Source organism: Camarhynchus parvulus, chromosome 1A, assembly GCF_901933205.1.
Source record: "Camarhynchus parvulus chromosome 1A, STF_HiC, whole genome shotgun sequence".
NCBI lineage: Eukaryota > Metazoa > Chordata > Aves > Passeriformes > Thraupidae > Camarhynchus > Camarhynchus parvulus.
Window position 1 is genome coordinate 39,750,584 of NC_044586.1, and position 17,307 is coordinate 39,767,890.

The 17,307-nt window shown below is 37.8% G+C and overlaps 1 protein-coding gene across 1 annotated transcript in view; it reads left to right on the top strand.

The window, feature by feature from the left end:
• Positions 1 to 17,307, top strand: part of LRIG3 (leucine rich repeats and immunoglobulin like domains 3) — a 43,568-nt gene that overhangs the window by 19,810 nt on the left and 6,451 nt on the right. The window contains exons 4-18 of the mRNA XM_030959429.1: positions 465 to 599; positions 1,221 to 1,364; positions 3,278 to 3,421; positions 3,737 to 3,880; positions 4,304 to 4,447; positions 5,703 to 5,783; positions 6,341 to 6,412; positions 6,781 to 6,852; positions 8,020 to 8,183; positions 11,079 to 11,399; positions 11,923 to 12,204; positions 12,649 to 13,101; positions 13,312 to 13,470; positions 14,561 to 14,704; positions 14,790 to 15,065. Coding sequence (XP_030815289.1) covers positions 465 to 599; positions 1,221 to 1,364; positions 3,278 to 3,421; positions 3,737 to 3,880; positions 4,304 to 4,447; positions 5,703 to 5,783; positions 6,341 to 6,412; positions 6,781 to 6,852; positions 8,020 to 8,183; positions 11,079 to 11,399; positions 11,923 to 12,204; positions 12,649 to 13,101; positions 13,312 to 13,470; positions 14,561 to 14,704; positions 14,790 to 15,065 — 2,735 coding nt within the window. The remainder of the gene's footprint in view (positions 1 to 464; positions 600 to 1,220; positions 1,365 to 3,277; positions 3,422 to 3,736; positions 3,881 to 4,303; positions 4,448 to 5,702; positions 5,784 to 6,340; positions 6,413 to 6,780; positions 6,853 to 8,019; positions 8,184 to 11,078; positions 11,400 to 11,922; positions 12,205 to 12,648; positions 13,102 to 13,311; positions 13,471 to 14,560; positions 14,705 to 14,789; positions 15,066 to 17,307) is intronic.

Here is a 17,307-nt window from a genome sequence, read left to right on the forward strand (position 1 = left end):
ATTCAGATGGACATCTGTGCCAAGGACATTTTCAAAAAACCCCAAGCACTGTGTTCAGCTACTATGATATTAATTTGCTTAAAATAGAAAACAGCTCTAACTTTATTTCATTACAATGCTGTGGCATACAGCAAGTGCCAGATATTTCTACTGTTCAGAAATAGGTGATTATACTGTTTTGCATCTCTTTTTAAAAGCCATGAATTGACGTAATTTGATTATATTGCATTTTTTTCATCGTTTCCTGGAATTATATTTTAAGAAATATTAATGAAAATTTATTTAAGCTATTCTAATTTGTGATTTTGGATTAATATTATGCATCGAGAACATACCTTATTGCTTTTCTGTAATTCAAAATTATTTTCAAGTAGAGGAATTAAGAGCTAATATTTGCCAGGGTTGTGTAGTTAAGATGCATTTACTCTGGAAATGACATTTTGTCTACTGCCCTTAAACTTCAGGACCAGTAACAAGATTGCCAGCATTTTGTCTGAACATCTGAAGCCATTTCAGAGTCTAGAAACTTTGGACTTGAGCAACAACAACATATCGGAGCTAAAAATTTCATCATTTCCGTCATTACAACTCAAGTATCTGTAAGTAATTTTTTTTTTCTTTCAGGTTACTTTCAAATATCTTGTTGGATAATTTAGAATGGCAGCTGTTTATTAAGTATTAAATCTTCTTTTAATTGGAATGACATTAATATTCCTACCTGTCTAGTTTAACATAAGCTACTAACGTGAATGTATGAGTTGTTACAATGAGATGTTTTGATTCATTAAAAAAAGCTAAGGCCATTATCTTGAGATGAAACAAATAGATGTGTCTCTTGAGAGAAATAATTATGTGATAAAATGAATTTAAGTTCCCCATGGATAGTCTAGTTTGTATTTATGTGGAGTTGGATAGACTTCTTGTGAATACACTTCAATTCTTATTCAGGAATATTAGAATGCAAGATATACTGACTGATAAAAAAGTAACAGGATTGCCACATATTGTCTTCTTCCATTATCACACTCTGGCAGAGTAGAGTAAAATGATGGTGGTGAAGTACTATTTGACTATAGAAAAAGCTGTCAGGAGCTCTAATTAATATGAAAAAAGTCCATTTATAAATAAGTAAGCACCACAAGAGGTTTGTGTTTCGCTACTTGGTGTTAAGAATTTATTAAAAAACTGTAAATTTAACCTTCTAGACATTGTTTCAACAGGTATATTAACAGTAACCGAATAACCTCTATGGAGCCTGGTACCTTTGACAATTTGTCTACCACACTTCAAGTATTGAAACTGAACAGGAACAAAATTTCAGCGATTCCTCAAAAGATGTTTAAACTGTCCCATCTGCAGCACCTGTAAGTGTAACCTACAATTGACTAATTGTTTTCAGGTTTTCCAAAGCACTGGCAGTGCTTGAACTTTAGCCTTTAATTTAACCAGAGGCAGAGTGAGACAGACAGAGAAAACATATTACTACAACCCTTACTAACCGCAGCATTGTACTGAACAAAACTAGTCTTATATGTTGGTGAGATGTGAGCAGTCTTTGTGTTTAAAATTGTGTTTGCCTATTAAAAGTTAAAAAAAAAAAAGACTGGAAAAAGGGTAGGAGCAATATTTCTGTAAAAAAGCATCAGGAAAATAGTAAGTAAAGTAAACTTATATAGTTCACTGCAGCAGTCATTTACTTTGTGCTTTCACAGCAGAATGAAGGAAATTCATTTGCTTTAAGATGGCATTGACAATAAGCAATATGCTTGAATAAATAGACCTTCAGCTTTACTGACGCAGTGCTGTCCATAAATGTTTTACCAAATAGATAATAAAGTTATATGAAAGAGACTGTGGGACTTGTTTTAGTTGGAAAACTTAGAAAGTGCAGAAAATGGACAAAAGAAGGGGTTGCACTTGTCAAATCCTGGATAATTACTTTCCATATCAGATAGTCAGGAGTTTAAAATTACAAAGTCTCTAAGGTTAGCCTTGAAAGTGATAGGTTATAAGAACGCTGAAATAGTAGGGTGCTTGACACTTCTGGAAAGAGTGACTGTGTTTCTTCTGTATACAAGTGCTGGAACAGTTTTACTCAGGCCTCAGTAGAAGAGTATGAGAACAGTCCTGCAAAGCTCATTATTTGTTAATGATTTTGATAGACTTTCTGATCTTCAGATTCACTTCAAATTTTGGATGTTGATTATATTCTTGCCTAAAAATGTTCCCTTTGTTCATAGTTGTTATGCTGACTGAGTTATGTTAGGTAGCTTATCTGCAAGGAAGGCCAAAAATTTGTGTTATCACCTGAAAGTATTCAAAGAAGAGTCAGGAAGAACTAAAGCCTGTTCTTACTGAATGTTCTTCACTTTTTATTCATATTTAAACACAGGATAAGAAGTAGGGTTCTCCCTCAGGTCTGTTATCAGGTAGAGTTTGTGTCAGACTGCCGTAGAGAAGCCGAATTCTTACAGGGTTGTGACTCTGAAAAATGGTGATGGTATAAATGTGGGGAGAGGATTATTTAGACCTTTACTTTGCATGAGGAAATGAGTTTTGAAAGGAGAGATTCTTCCTACTTTGGTAGACCTAAGACTTCCTTGAAGGGGCAGATGATCACTCCTTTTATTACCTTTTGGTAGTATTGTCTAATCCTGTCACTGCATCTTGCCCTCCAGCTAGTTACACCCCAGGTCTCCCTCACAGGATACACAGTGCTCCCAGTTTCTGACCTGCGCAGGGTGAGTGTAGTGGCAGAAGAGCAAGTGCCAAAACCACTTGAGAAAGAGGGAAGGCACTATGTGTAACTGGTTGTGGAGAAGGGAGAGATGTAATGAGTGCTTGACTACAGATACAGAAATAGATCACCAAGGATGTTCAATTTTGTCTCATTATCATAACTAAAATTTAACTTTTTTTTTACTGTTTTTTGACTGAAATTACAAACCAGCCTTAACATCTCTACTGCTGGATAAACACTGCTCTCAGTTTTGAATTTGGGGACAAGATTAACCATGACATTCTAGGTCTACAGGGATTCTTTAAGTCTGAAAATCAGGGAACTACCAAGTACTTGTTCTCAGTATCAGAAAGGCAGAACAGTATTAACATGGTTGAACATAATGTGTTACAATAAAATATTTTATTTTTATTACTTCTTGTCTTTGTTTCATGTGCAAGAAAAGTGTTTAAATAAAGTTGTTTCCAGAGAGGGAAGAAAGGTTGTTGGCATGTAGGTAAAATTACTGTGCTGTAACTGCAAATTCTATTGATGCAGGGAGCTGAATCGCAACAAAATAAAAAAAATAGATGGACTCACTTTCCAAGGACTTCCTGCTTTGAAATCATTAAAACTGCAGAGAAATGGGGTTACGAGGCTTATGGATGGTGCTTTCTGGGGTTTGACCAACATGGAAGTCTTGTAAGTATCAAAATTTTGCTGATAGGTTCTGCTGATAACATATTAAGTAGATTTGCACAAAATTAATAGAATTGTGTGATAAAATTTAAAGGTGTTTATGAATTGAATTGTTTTGTTGTGGTCTGAAAAGGAGCAAGCAGTCAGTAGTGAATGTGTAGAACAGCACATTTTAAATGCGTGCATACAACTCAAGATTTAAACAGAGGCTCCAGCTATCTAGCCAGTGTTGTGAGGTCAGAGGTGGACCTGTGGCACAGCATGCATGCTGCTGAGTTTCTGAACCTTATGTCTTTTTCTGTTTGTGGGTGTTTGTAGGCAGCTGGACCATAACAACTTAACAGAGGTAACCAAAGGCTGGCTTTATGGCTTACTGATGCTGCAGCAACTCCATCTCAGCCAAAATGCCATCAGCAGGATCAGTCCTGATGCCTGGGAATTTTGCCAAAAGCTCAGTGAACTGTGAGTACCTTTATTCTCTTCCAGTTTCAAAAGCCAGGTACGTGGCAAAACGTGAGCTTCTTAACACTGATCTGTGAATTTTTCGTAGCAAAGTTTCCAAGATGACTACAACTTTGCTGTATAAGACAGTTATATCTTGTTGAAAGAATTTGGAAGTTAACTGAGATTGCTCCATTTCACTGTAGCAGTTGTACTAAAGCTGTAACAGTAATTTTCAAATGAGAGAAATTAATTCTGCAGTAATTTGTGAATAGTTCAAAACAATGCAAAATGCTGTGTGGTCAGAAGTGGTGTAGTGGGTTCTGTGATAATCATCAGGGGAAAATGGTGTTTCCCCCCTGAAAATTCACATGGGTTGAACTAAGTTAAATAAGCACTGCAGCATGAACATTAAAATGCTTTTTTACCCCCTTAAATTTGCAGAGATTTGACATTCAATCAATTAGCAAGGTTAGATGATTCAAGCTTCATTGGTTTAAGCGTGCTGGTTGGACTGTACATTGGAAACAACAAAGTAAATTACATTGCTGATTGTGCCTTCAAGGGACTTTCCAGTCTACAGATTTTGTAAGTTGACAAACTCAATTTGTAAGGTCAAAACCTTAAGAAAAATCCTGTGTTTATAGGTTATTTCTTTTCTTTATGAAAGAGACAAGAACATTTTGTTAACTTCCCCTGATCAGTGTATGATTTTCTTACAGTAAGATTTCTTTCCAGAGTAGTTGAGAAAGGGAGGAGTTCCTCTTCTCTTAAGGCTGTGCACAGTGGATGATGGTAACTGTGATACAAACTTCCAGTAGCATTCTTGTGGGAGAGGCATATCTCTTGAAGGCAGCAAGCAGAGCACTGCTACCTACAGTTTTAGGGATCTGGATCATGGTTGTGTCTTAACTGAATCATTTTCTCTCACAGCAGAAATAAGAAGACAAAAATCATTGTCATGACTGGACAATTGCTTTAAGTATCACAATATGTTTTTGAAATAGCATTTCTTAAAGGAAGGGAAAGAACCCATCTAAATACATTCCTCTTCATTAAAACCTTCCCATTGCATACCACTGACCCATCTGTCAGCCAGATGAGCAAAACGATTGCCTTTGCCTCTAGGCTTTATTTTCAGGGATTGCTCACATACTCACACTTAGGGCGTTCTAGAAAAGATGCTAATTAGGGGAGTGTACACCATGGTTTTTAAGAATATAGAGAGTTGGAAATCATAAAGAAAGGAACTTAGAGAATTGTGAGCTGTTTAGGTATTAAGTATTAGGCAATTTCTCCTAGATTTTTCTTTCTCCTCCTGCTCAACCCCGTAGATTGTTTGCAGACACACTGTTCTGTACACGAATCTGTAATCTCTTTATGCTTCATAGATAATTAAGCAAGTGTTTTGGGATGTTAAAATTACTCTGAGTGTTAATATTAAGGACTTAAAAAGACATGAGGATGTTCCATTTCAAAGGGACAACAGTTGGTCCTTTCCCTTCCTGCAGAGCATGTTTTCTTAAATAGTCCTGTATCTGAATACCTTTGGAGGGGTATGTGGTTTGGTTTGCTCACAATTCTAAAAATTGTTGAGTTTGTGATCTTTTTAATTATCAGTGGGAAAAATACTAATAGTCTTCAAAGTCTCTCAGTAAAAATTGAAGTGATAAAGTTAATCAGGAAAAGCTTCTCTTAACCCACAAAAAACAAGTGAGCAAAAATCCAACCTAACAGAAAGCTATTTTAGATTTTTTTTAAGTAATACATGCTGTTGAGAAAGTATGTACCTTGTTCTTTTTAATAGCTTTTGTGGTTTGATTTCCCCTCCCCTCTTCAACAGGGATCTGAAAAACAATGAAATATCATGGACTATTGAAGATATGAATGGGGCTTTCTCTGGCCTAGATAAACTTAAGAAGCTGTGAGTATTGCTGCCGTATTTGTATCTCATCATGCCTAGAAAAAAGTAGCTTGTTATATGTCTTTCAGAGGACAAGCCCAGCACTTAAGGATATTAAATTTTCCATAGCAGAAATGATTTTTCTTCTCCCTTAACACTTTGTTCTCTATAACATCTTCCTTTTCAATAAAAGAAAATAAGTCTTTCATATGATAAAGGCATAGTGGCAGACTTAGTCTTTAGTAAGGTAAAGCAACATCCAGTGGAATTGGCTCCATTGCATTGAAATTTTCAAATGCAGATTTATGAAATTAAAATATGTTTATAGTTACACATTTAGAATAATCCATGTCACTTAACACCTTAAATGTCTTCTAAAATCATTGTAGAATCTAGTTATTTATTCAAGGGGAATAAATTAGTATCTTTTAGATGTGATACATTTTGCTGCATAGGAAATAGGTGAGTGGTGAATTCTAGTCACAGTTGAAAAATAAATGCCAAAAATGCAATTATTCAGCTCAAAAATACTCCCATTTAATTTCATTTCTTTTGCGTCATGTGCTTAAATTTTTCAGGATACTCCAAGGAAACAGGATTAGATCCATTACAAAGAAAGCATTTTCTGGTTTGGATGCACTTGAACACTTGTAAGTCATAGAAATTCACATTTAACCCAAAACAGGAAAAAAATGAATTTTGATGCTAACTGAATTTAAAGTAGGACTAACAAGCTTTACTTATAACTTGGGATAAAATACACTTACCATGGTTGCTGCTGTCATCTTCAGAAGATTTTTCAGTTTTGAAGTTACACTGAGTGTGAATTTTGGAATTAATGCAGAAATTCTTACATATTAAGTATGCTATGAAACTCCTTATTTGCATCTCTTTTGATTTTGAGCTCGAGCTTGAGTCCTTTGTATATGACTAAAATAGCAAATTATTGCTTGAGTCTTAAATCCATTCAGTTTAATAAATCTATTATTCTAATCCTATTTTTCTTTTTCCTTCCTAGAGATCTAAGTAACAATGCAATTATGTCAGTTCAAGGAAATGCATTTTCACAAATGAAGAAACTTAAAGAGTTGTAAGTTTCTATCAAAAGGCATAATCTCTATTAAGTATATAGATGTTATCTATACATATAAATGTATTTAAAAAAGCCTTCTAAGACATCACCTGGTGCAGTGATAAACCCCTGCTGTAATCTCTCTGAAATAACATAAAAAGTTTATGCTAGTGTTTTGGGGGTTTTTTTCTATTTTTATATGATGGGTGTATTTAAGTGAGAGAGTGTAGGATAGGAGGCTACATTAAATTTCTGCTACATTAGTTGTCTCTAAAGTCCTTATTTTAAATTGGGTGATCTCTAACAGGTTTTAGATAAGGGAGACTTTAATGTAATGTACTCTAAGACTAGCAGTGCTGGACCAGTGAAATGCAGTGCTATAATTCTTCTGTAAAGACCTGATTGTCACTGCTTGTAATTGGCTCCTTCTCTCCTGTAGCCGCAGAGAGACGGATCTTCAGAGAAGTCGTGAGGCAGTCACTGTGAAAAACGTGTTTTAGTGAGGATGAGTTTTTGTCCTCTCACCCTTTTTTTCTGTTGATCAATGCAGAGCAACACTGGCTCACTGGTTGGGTGAAGAGAGTTGTACTGAAAGAGGTGACATCAAATTGGCAGCCTGTCACTGGTGGGGTTCAGCAGGGCTCCATCATCAGCCCTGTGCTCTTCATTAAATGGCTTGGACTCAGGACTGGAAGGGATACTGAGCAAGTTCACAGATGATGCAAAACTGGGAGGAGCTGTTGACTCCCTGGAAGGCAGGGAGGCCCTGCAGAGAGACCTCAACAAATGAGAGGGCTGGGCAATCAGCAACTGTATGAAGTCCAACAAGGGAAAGTGCTGGATTCTGCACCTGGGGTAGGGCAGCCCTGGTTGTATGGACAGACCAGGGAATGAGAGGCTGGAAAGCAGAGCTGTGGAAAGGTGTCCTGGTTGATGGCAAGTTGGATATGACTCACCAGTGCCCTGGCAGCCAGGGGGGCCACCCATGTCCTCCAGGTGCATCAAGCACAGCTTCACCAGCTGGGCAAGGGAGGAGATTTCAGCTGAGCAATATTGCCATCTTTCTCTTGTGATATGTGTGTTTAACCTAGAGCCTTAGTTTTGTTATGAGAGTGTGCTCATACAGATCTGTATTACAAACAGAAAAAAAACAAACAGGCTTTGATTTTACTTGCTTTTTCTTAGGCGCTTCAACACATCAAGTCTCTTGTGTGACTGTCAGTTGAAATGGCTACCACAGTGGATGTCAGAGAACAACTTCCAGAGCTTTGTAAATGCCAGTTGTGCACATCCTCAGCTGCTAAAAGGGAGAAGTATTTTTGCTGTCAGCCTGGATGGGTTTGTCTGTGGTGAGTGTAGCCTCTATTTCTCATTCCATAAAACATATATTGCTGTGTGCTTGAGATTTTTTTTTGTGGTTCCTTGATATGTTGTGATTTCTATAACAAAATTGAAAAGATGTGATACTTAGTAACATTTTCTTCTGTTCCCAAACTGTGATGTAGATGCTTAAAGCTTGAGGCTTTGTACAAGACAGGGAGTGATGATATTTTGACTTTTATACCAAGTACACCTTGCTTACATGGAACATATCATGTTCTATGCGTGCAAGTGAAAGCTCAGTACTTTGTGAGGGTAAATGTATGTGCCTCTGGATTTAAAAGATGTTGTTTAGATCACTATCATTTTTAAGTGAGACAAACTTTGTCAAAATTAAGATGTAGTTTTTGGGTTTGGTTATTTGTAAATTTTTTTTCATATTCCATTATTCTTGAGGTTATTCCAGGGCCGATAAAATTTCAAGGTAAAAAAAGCCATATTGGCCTCAGCTCTGATGTTTTTTTATGTGTGCTTGTGATGTGCTTTAAAAATTATTTGGAGTATGTAAATTACTGCCTTTTAAACTGTGTTTAAAAAATACCTGATTACCACTGGTTACGACACCGGTATTTTTTATTTCAGTTTGCCAGATAGTAAATGCTAGCAAAATATTTTTACTTTAGGACCCGAGAATTTGAGGTGATAGCATCTGCTTTAAAAATGAAATTTTTCTATGTGTGTTTAGTAGCATTCATGAACACCTGTGTTATGTTCTCTATTTAAAGCAAAGTGAAGCTAAGCATTTAGAGTAAGGACATGTTTGATAACTCTGATATATAAAGGAGGAACTTTGAAAATATCAGGAAATTTAGAAGCCAGCTAACTGCATTTCATGTATTTTTGTTAAATAAGTTTTATTTTTCTTACTAAAGAAAAATCAAACATTATATTCTTTGGAGACAAAAAGTTAAGTGTCTTCTCAACAATTTTGTCTCATAACAAATAAAACTGTTGCTACCCTTTTTCAGTGGGAAAGCTGGTCCAGAATATCAAATAGTGTACCGAAATGTTGGCTTTTCTTTTCCTGTTAGAAGTCAGATATTTAATAAATAATCAGCAGATTCTAGCTACTGTTGAGAAGCAGAGGTTGACATAATGCAGGGAATTAAAGCTTATTCAGTGGCTAGAGGAATATATATGAGGTAGGCATCCTAATTTATGCGAAACATATTCTGTCAAAAAATTAACCTGGAGATTGAAATGTATGTCTTCCATTTGTTAAATTGGGGGAATTGTGATCTTTCTTTTGGCTGCTGAATGCTATTTTTAAGTACTTAGTTTTAAACCATTTAAGATGTGTTAGCAAAAAGAAATGTACTGAATCAGTTTTTGCGCTTGATACTTAACACAATTGCCATGCAGAAATAACTAAAATCTAATAAAATCATTGAGTGTTTCAGTTATATCTTTGAAGTCTGTTATCACTAGACGTTCTGGTGTACCCACCTTGCCTTACAAGTTTACAAGGGCTGCTTTTGCTTTTATAGAATTTTTAAGTGGAGTGTGTTGACTCCTGTCTGAAATTAAAAGGTGTGTATATATGTGGATGTCTTTGTAATACATTCCTTCAAATATGCTCTTGGATTATTCTGTTCTGACAAAACATAATGCTAGTCTTATCCTAGGGTGTTCTGTATTCTGTACTGTATGCTTATTTGAGTGACCTTTGTATCACCCTTTCCTGTCAGATAATTAAGATTGAAGTATGTTCTGCTGTCCTTTCACAAGGCTAATTTAAGTACTTAGAGTGTTTTACTTAGTTATTGCCATGCAAAGTCGGTGAATGTATTAACTCAATTTGCAAATGATAAGACATGGGTATGAAGCATGGAAAGCATATAGCCTGGGATGTTCTTAAAGTCCATGCTTAGAGTCCCAGATCCATGTTGCCATGTCACTGAAGCACAGCATCATACTTGCAGGAGTTTTGCAGATGGTTCAAGGTTATCTATCTGCGCATCTCATTTTCATTTGTAACAGAGTAGAGGTTCTTCAAGGAAGTGGCACCTTGACCCCATAGTTGTTCCCAGTCATTTGAGATGTAATAAGACAAACGTGCTAGGAGACAGCAGGATCTGCAGGGAGGAATTTTTGGGGCACAGGGCTTTCCCTGCAGTTCCTTTGTCCAGAGATTGGACACATGTTGAAAGTTGGGAATGTACTAAGGCTTTTGGTTTTGGGAGACCAAGCATTTACTTGTCCACTCCTTTTTGCACATGCAGTGTACACACAATTGAATAAATAGTTCAGAAGGCAGCTAATTCTGTAAACTCATAACATGGCACTTCAAAGGTAACATTCCTACAGTAAAGGGACCTCCAGGAATTCTTGAAATTCTTGTGTTCTGCCCTGCTTAAGGGGCCTTCATCCCCTTTGGCCCAAACAGACGCACATCACTGGAACACTGACTTTTGTACATGATTTTTTTTGTGGGTTTGGGTGAAATGCTCAAGTGTAACTTGCAGTTTCTGATAGCAGAAGAACTATGCATGCAATAAAGAAAAACTCCCAGCAGCCTGAGGTGTTGTAAAGATGAGAGGTAGGCTTCATGATTGATGTTCAGAGTAGTTCTCATGGATGTCAGGGGGTAGTTCTTCTATCTTTAGTACTGTTATTGAAGCTATGCACACAGTCTGCTTTTAAATGTGCTTTCTCTTCAATAAGAGATGGCTTGGCAGAATAAACTCATAAATACGGCATCTTTAAATGCCCTAAGGCTAACAAAATTTAAAACAAAAGCATTGTGGATCCATTTAATAAATACTTACCTGACTCTTCTCTCAAACCTATAAAACAAGGCTTACTAACTCTCTGGAAAGAGTCCTCAGCCATCACATATATTTTTTTTCTTTTCCTCTGTGCAGATGATTTTCCTAAACCACAGATCACTGTCCAGCCAGAAACCCAGTCAGCAATTAAAGGCTCCAATTTGAGTTTTGTGTGTTCAGCAGCCAGCAGCAGTGATTCCCCAATGACTTTTGCATGGAAGAAAGACAACGAATTACTGCAAGATGCTGAAATGGAGAATTACGCACACCTCCGGGCCCAGGGTGGAGAAGTGATGGAGTACACTACCATCCTTCGACTGCGCAATGTGGAATTCAGTAATGAAGGGAAATACCAGTGTGTTATTTCAAATCATTTCGGTTCATCCTACTCTGTCAAAGCCAAACTTACAGTAAACAGTAAGTATGTTTTGTTTTGCTTGTGGACTTAGAATGATATTAATCAAGATAGGGATTCATAGATTTTCCATTCTCATCATCTGCATCTTTTAGAAGATTCATAATTGTGAGATTATTTCTTAAAAATTTATCCATTTCCAAGGTCACCATTGAGTTTTACCTCTGGTCCCAGTGTGCTGAAGCATAGTATAGGAAAAAACAACATACCTAATTCATAGTAAATCTGGCAAAATCAATGTTACAAGATGGAAAAATGTTAACTTTTTCTACAGGAGGTAAGTGTATGATCTGTTTCAAGATGCTGTGGAAAGGTCACATAGGAGGCTCTTAGCAAAAATGAGATTTTGATCTAGGTTGTCTCACATACTTCACAGTTCCCTCCCTTTCTGCTGGCTACTGATCAATTTAGATTGTATGTTTCTTTAGTGTTCTTAAGCCCGTGAGGAGTGTTCAAGAAAAGGCTGTACAAAACAGGAAAAGTATGTTTCATGTGTTGATTTTGGTATCACCTACTTTTCTTTAGTGCTGCCTTCATTTACAAAAATCCCCATGGACTTGACCATTCGAGCTGGGGCAATGGCACGTTTGGAGTGTGCTGCAGTTGGCCATCCTATTCCACAGATTGCTTGGCAGAAAGACGGTGGAACCGATTTTCCTGCAGCACGCAAGAGGCGCATGCATGTCATGCCTGAAGATGATGTATTCTTTATTGTTGATGTAAAGATCGAAGACACAGGTGTTTACAGCTGTACAGCTCAAAACACTGCTGGAAGCATTTCAGCTAATGCAACATTAACAGTACTAGGTAAGATATTGGCAAACCTTAACAGCACAATCAATATTACGACTCAAAATAATAAAAGTTAGTAAATGTTTCTCAGTGTATACACATCTGGTATGCATGGGATGGAGGGAAGAAGGGGCTTCTGTTTTCATTTAGAGACAGTACATTTGTTTAACTTTTGATTTCTTGACATTTTGTTAATAGTTTTTATTGCAGTTCTCTGCATCTTAAGCATGTATGATTTAGCATTTTTACCTTGTAAGGTAATCAAGCATGTAAATCGGACCAATTGACAAGTAAATTGTAGGCTTTAAGTACAAATTCTTGAGTTTCTTCTTAGAATGAGAGAATAAGCTTTATTAGGCCTTACTGATGCATTTAATTTAGCTTTTCCTTTTGAGCTGTGAAGGAAAGGGACACTTCTTAGTCTTGCAAGGTCATATAAGGTTTGTGCTTTCTTTCCAGAAACACCATCATTTTTGCGGCCTTTGCTGGATCGAACTGTAACAAAAGGTGAAACTGCAGTCTTGCAGTGCATTGCTGGTGGTAGCCCTCCACCCCGACTGAACTGGACTAAGGATGACAGCCCTCTCATGGTAACAGAAAGACACTTCTTTGCTGCAGGCAATCAGTTACTAATTATTGTGGATACCGATGTAGAAGATGCCGGGAAATACACTTGTGAAATGTCTAATACACTTGGAACGGAGCGAGGCAACATCCGACTTAATGTAATTCCTACTCCCACCTGTGACTCTCCGCAAAACGTTGCCCCATCGCTTGATGATGATGGATGGGCCACAGTTGGCATTGTGATCATAGCTGTGGTTTGCTGTGTGGTGGGCACTTCCTTGGTGTGGGTGGTCATCATCTACCACACCAGAAGGAGAAATGAAGATTGCAGCATCACAAATACAGGTGTGTAAACTGAAGGTTTACCTTGGAAAGGAAAACAAATGTTTGTGGTTGCCTTGCAGTGACTTTCTTGTAGGAACCATTTGTGTGCTTTGACTCAGAGGCAGAAAGGTGAATTATTTGTTGCTTTCAGTGCTTTGCTGACAAGTTTAAAAATGTTTCTACAAACTGAAGTGTGTTGATGGCTTTTGTATGTGTTTTGCTCCCCCACAGATGAAACAAATTTGCCTGCTGACATTCCAAGTTACCTGTCATCCCAGGGGACACTTGCTGAAAGGCAGGATGGATATGGCTCATCTGAAAATGGCAGTCACCATCAGTTCCTCTCATCTTCTGCAGGAGGGTATTTCCTGCAGCAGAGGGACAGTAACGGTAGGTAGAAAATGCTAAACAGATTCTTCGTGTGACTTGAGGAGCTGCAGTTTGGCTATTGTCTTTCTAACTAATAGAAAGAACACTAAAGAAGCATCTTTACACAATTTAATAGAGGACATAAAAATTATTGCTTGGGATTTTTTCAACATGATTATAACTTGGTTCTGTTCATCCAGATGACATTATGGTGTTTATTTAAATCAGGAAATTTTTCTCTAGTCTCAAGGGTAAATTTAAACTGATGAGGACATGTGCAAAATAAGAGTGTCGAAAACAAATTACCATGGCATGTCCTCTCTCTTACAGCTTGAAAAGGGTGCTTTTGGTGGAGTTTAGGCATGTGTGGTAATGCCACTGGAACTTTAGTATAACTCTTTAAACTTGCTGGTTAAAAAAATCATTATGGTTAGAGTCAATAAAGAATTCAAGGTGACTGCAAGTTAAAAGCTGCAGTACTTGACATTTATACCTGTGGCCCCAAAGAATTCCTTATATACTTGCACTAGGGAGGAAAAAGCACCTTTCTGGGAAAGGGCTTGGGGTTGAGATAAATCAGGAGCTGGGACAGGTGGGAGTGGAGTGATGGTGAGATAATTTTGCAGTTGTGGGGTAATGAGAGGAACATCCTCTTTGTGGATCAAGAACCGGAGACTGCGTCCAAATCTTTCAGGAGCCATTGAACTAAAAATCTTTATAGCTGTTTAGGCAGCCAGTGATTCCCTCAGATTCTTTCAACCAGGGCTTTGACATTGACATTCTGCTTTGAAAGGGGCTGTGAGACAGATAATGAATTTGTCTAGTGTGCTGTAGAAGAAGGAAGTCTCTGGTTCTGATCCCTGTAATTGGTTTGGTTTTGTTTTGTTATTCAGGGATTGTACAGTGAAGTGACACATTCTCTGTCAAGCTAATTAATTGAACAGTTGCTGGAGTAAGAATTCTCATCCAAAAGTTAGGTTAAACCTAAGCAAACTCTAAACTACACTATGAAATGTAGTTGAACACATGTGGTTCTTAAAACTTACTCAAGAAACTCTAAGCTGGAGATTCAGAAAAGACTGTGTGCTGACACATCAATTTTATTTTTAAGGCATTTGCCATCTAGATAACAGCAGTGAGACAGACTTGGAGGGTGTTGCAGATCCATTCCTTTGCCACTATCTGGGGACTTCAGGGACTTTGTATTTAAAAGGCAGCGCTTACAGTTCTGACGCATTTGAAGCATACGGTACAAGTAAGTTCGTGGGGAGAGGTTTTAGTCCTAACTCAGTCTTTGTTAAAGATGAATCTATATAAAATGAATTTTTCATTTCCTTTAGGTTGCAGCCCTGACCAGAGAACAGCAGGCTTGGGCCCTTATGAGTCTGGATATTTAAAGAAAAAGGAATGCTGTCAATACTCACCTCCACAGGAAGATCCCTTTGACCAGTGTGTTGGCATTACTGGAACACAGGCTACAAGTAGCAGATTGATGAACTGTATTTATGCTCAAAATGAAGGAACGGGACTGAAAAGCAGAAGTCTCAATTCAGACACATTTGATTTAAACAGAAGTTTGGAACCCTCATCTATTATGAGTAAAAGCACTTTCATGGGTATGTTCTATCTATTGTTTTTTATTCAAGCTGCCATTGTCTTTGCTGTCTTGTTTCCTACCTACAACACCAAGCAAAACTGATTTCTCACCTTTTTCTTTCCCAAACGTTTGATGCTGAGGAACAGAAAAGTGACTGTAGTGAAACTATGTAATGAGGATATTTAGATTACCGGATCTTAATAGCTCACACTTATGTAAAAATCTCATCAGTGATGCGATCCTTATCTTCTGTCTTAATATAGCTGGCAGATTTCTGTAAACGTTAGCATACATAGCTTAAATACACCTCAAGAAACTTCAGGCATACCAGAAGTTTTGCCTGACAGGCAAAGGGTGTGTGAGGAGGGCTCAGTGCAGGTGGGGAGAATTGAACTTCTATGCATATATATTGTATAACACAGTCAGCCAGAACTATTTACCCTTCAAAATAAGGCACTATGTAAAAATGCCCTCCCTTATGCCTCCTTTGTCGTTTTCTCATGATGTGCATGATAAAAGAATTCCCGAAGTTTAGTCTAGGGTTTACAATTTTAATCCAGATTGCAGGGATAGGTGGGGGAAGGAGAAAACCATTGCTTTATTCTTGAAGCTCATTAAATTTTGGATGTTGGTTTGGTTGCTTGGTTTAAAATGCATACAAAACCACGTACTGCTTTCATCTTTGTGATATCTTAGTGCCAAAACCAGCCCTGGTACCATGGATTGTCTCCCGGCTGGTGTGTCAGCACTGGCTGATCAAGATCTGGGTCTGCTGGCTCTGAAGGGGACCTGGGGGAATGTGCATCACTGGGCTCTTTGTTCTCAGGGGGTGGGGAGGGAGGTACAAGCTCTGAAGTTTTCCCCCTTCAAAAGCCAGATGTTTGAACTGTAAAATGTTGCAGATGCCAGGACATCTGGCAGAGATCCTGGGACTGCACACGGCCGGCCTCCTGGCTGCCTGCCACTATTGCTATGGTGGAACCATGCAGATAGGGCTTTAGTATGTCTCTTGCAGAAAGCAGTCCAACTGTATGTTCATATATCCAGTAGTTAATGTCACCCCAAGGGTGCGTAGGCCTCAGTCTGCCCTAAAAATCTATGCAGAGTTACTTCTTTGTGCAGTTCTCTGAGCATACTACCCCACTTATGTTGCATTGTCATTGCCTTGCATGCTTCATAATCATTAGCGCTCTTCCTTCAGAGAGCCTATGGCTAGATCTTGGACATGGTGGCTGTGAAAGAAGTTGTGATAGATTTCTGGTCTTTAGTTGAGAATTAGCTTCTTCAACATGGTTGTCAAATTCAAGCCCCATTTTGCCTGTGCAATCACAGTGAAATCGACAGCTGGCATTAGCATCACAGTTGATGCACAAGCCAGAAAGTTTGTAGCTTGTATTTTTGTTTTTAAGACAGTTCATTTGTAGCTTTGGTGCTGTGAGGAACATCCTTTCATACTGCATTTGTTCAAAACTGATCTACAAATCATTGATGGAAATAGGGGTTTTGTCCAATTCCTTTTTTAGTAACTTCTCAGTTCAGAGTTTTACTTGAAATCTTTAGTTCTAACACAAGCAGAAGTGTTGCATTTTGAGTTCAAAATTTATTTTAAAATGTGGTGTTAAATTATTAATAAAAACTTGAGTTCTTCAAAGTCAGCCCGTGACACATTGTCCTCTGAAAATAATTCCTTACAGACACTTTGACTTAGGACGGGTATGTCTTCGTTCACTGAAAAAAGAAGGCCCTTCTTGTAGAGGTGTTGATACTATCAGCTTCCCAATGATGGAGAATGACACACACTGATTGTTTACTGGCTAGTAAATACTATATATATAGATAATAATTAATTATAGTTGAACTGAAATGTGTAATTCTCTTTGGGTTGCTACTGTTCTCTTTGCCCACAACTGACTGGATGATCAGTGGTGAATGCAGCATGTGGCTATCTGCATCTTTATTATTAATGGGAGATGCTAGCCAGAAAAAGATTGTGTTAGCATTCAGATTGCACTGTGGGACAATGTTGTATAACCTGATAGGGATTGTGGGGTTACTTTTTTTTAAAATTCCTATTTTATTTTTTTCTGAACTGCATGGCAGATTGCACGTGCCATTCATTTATTGAAGAACAAAACAGGGAGAGACTTTTGCCTTAGAAAGTGTCTTGTGATGTGTTTGCAGGTTGATCCTTGTTCCTATCTCCCCCCTCACCACCCTCCCCAAAGAAAAATGGGTAAGGAAGTAGCCATGAAAAAAAAAGA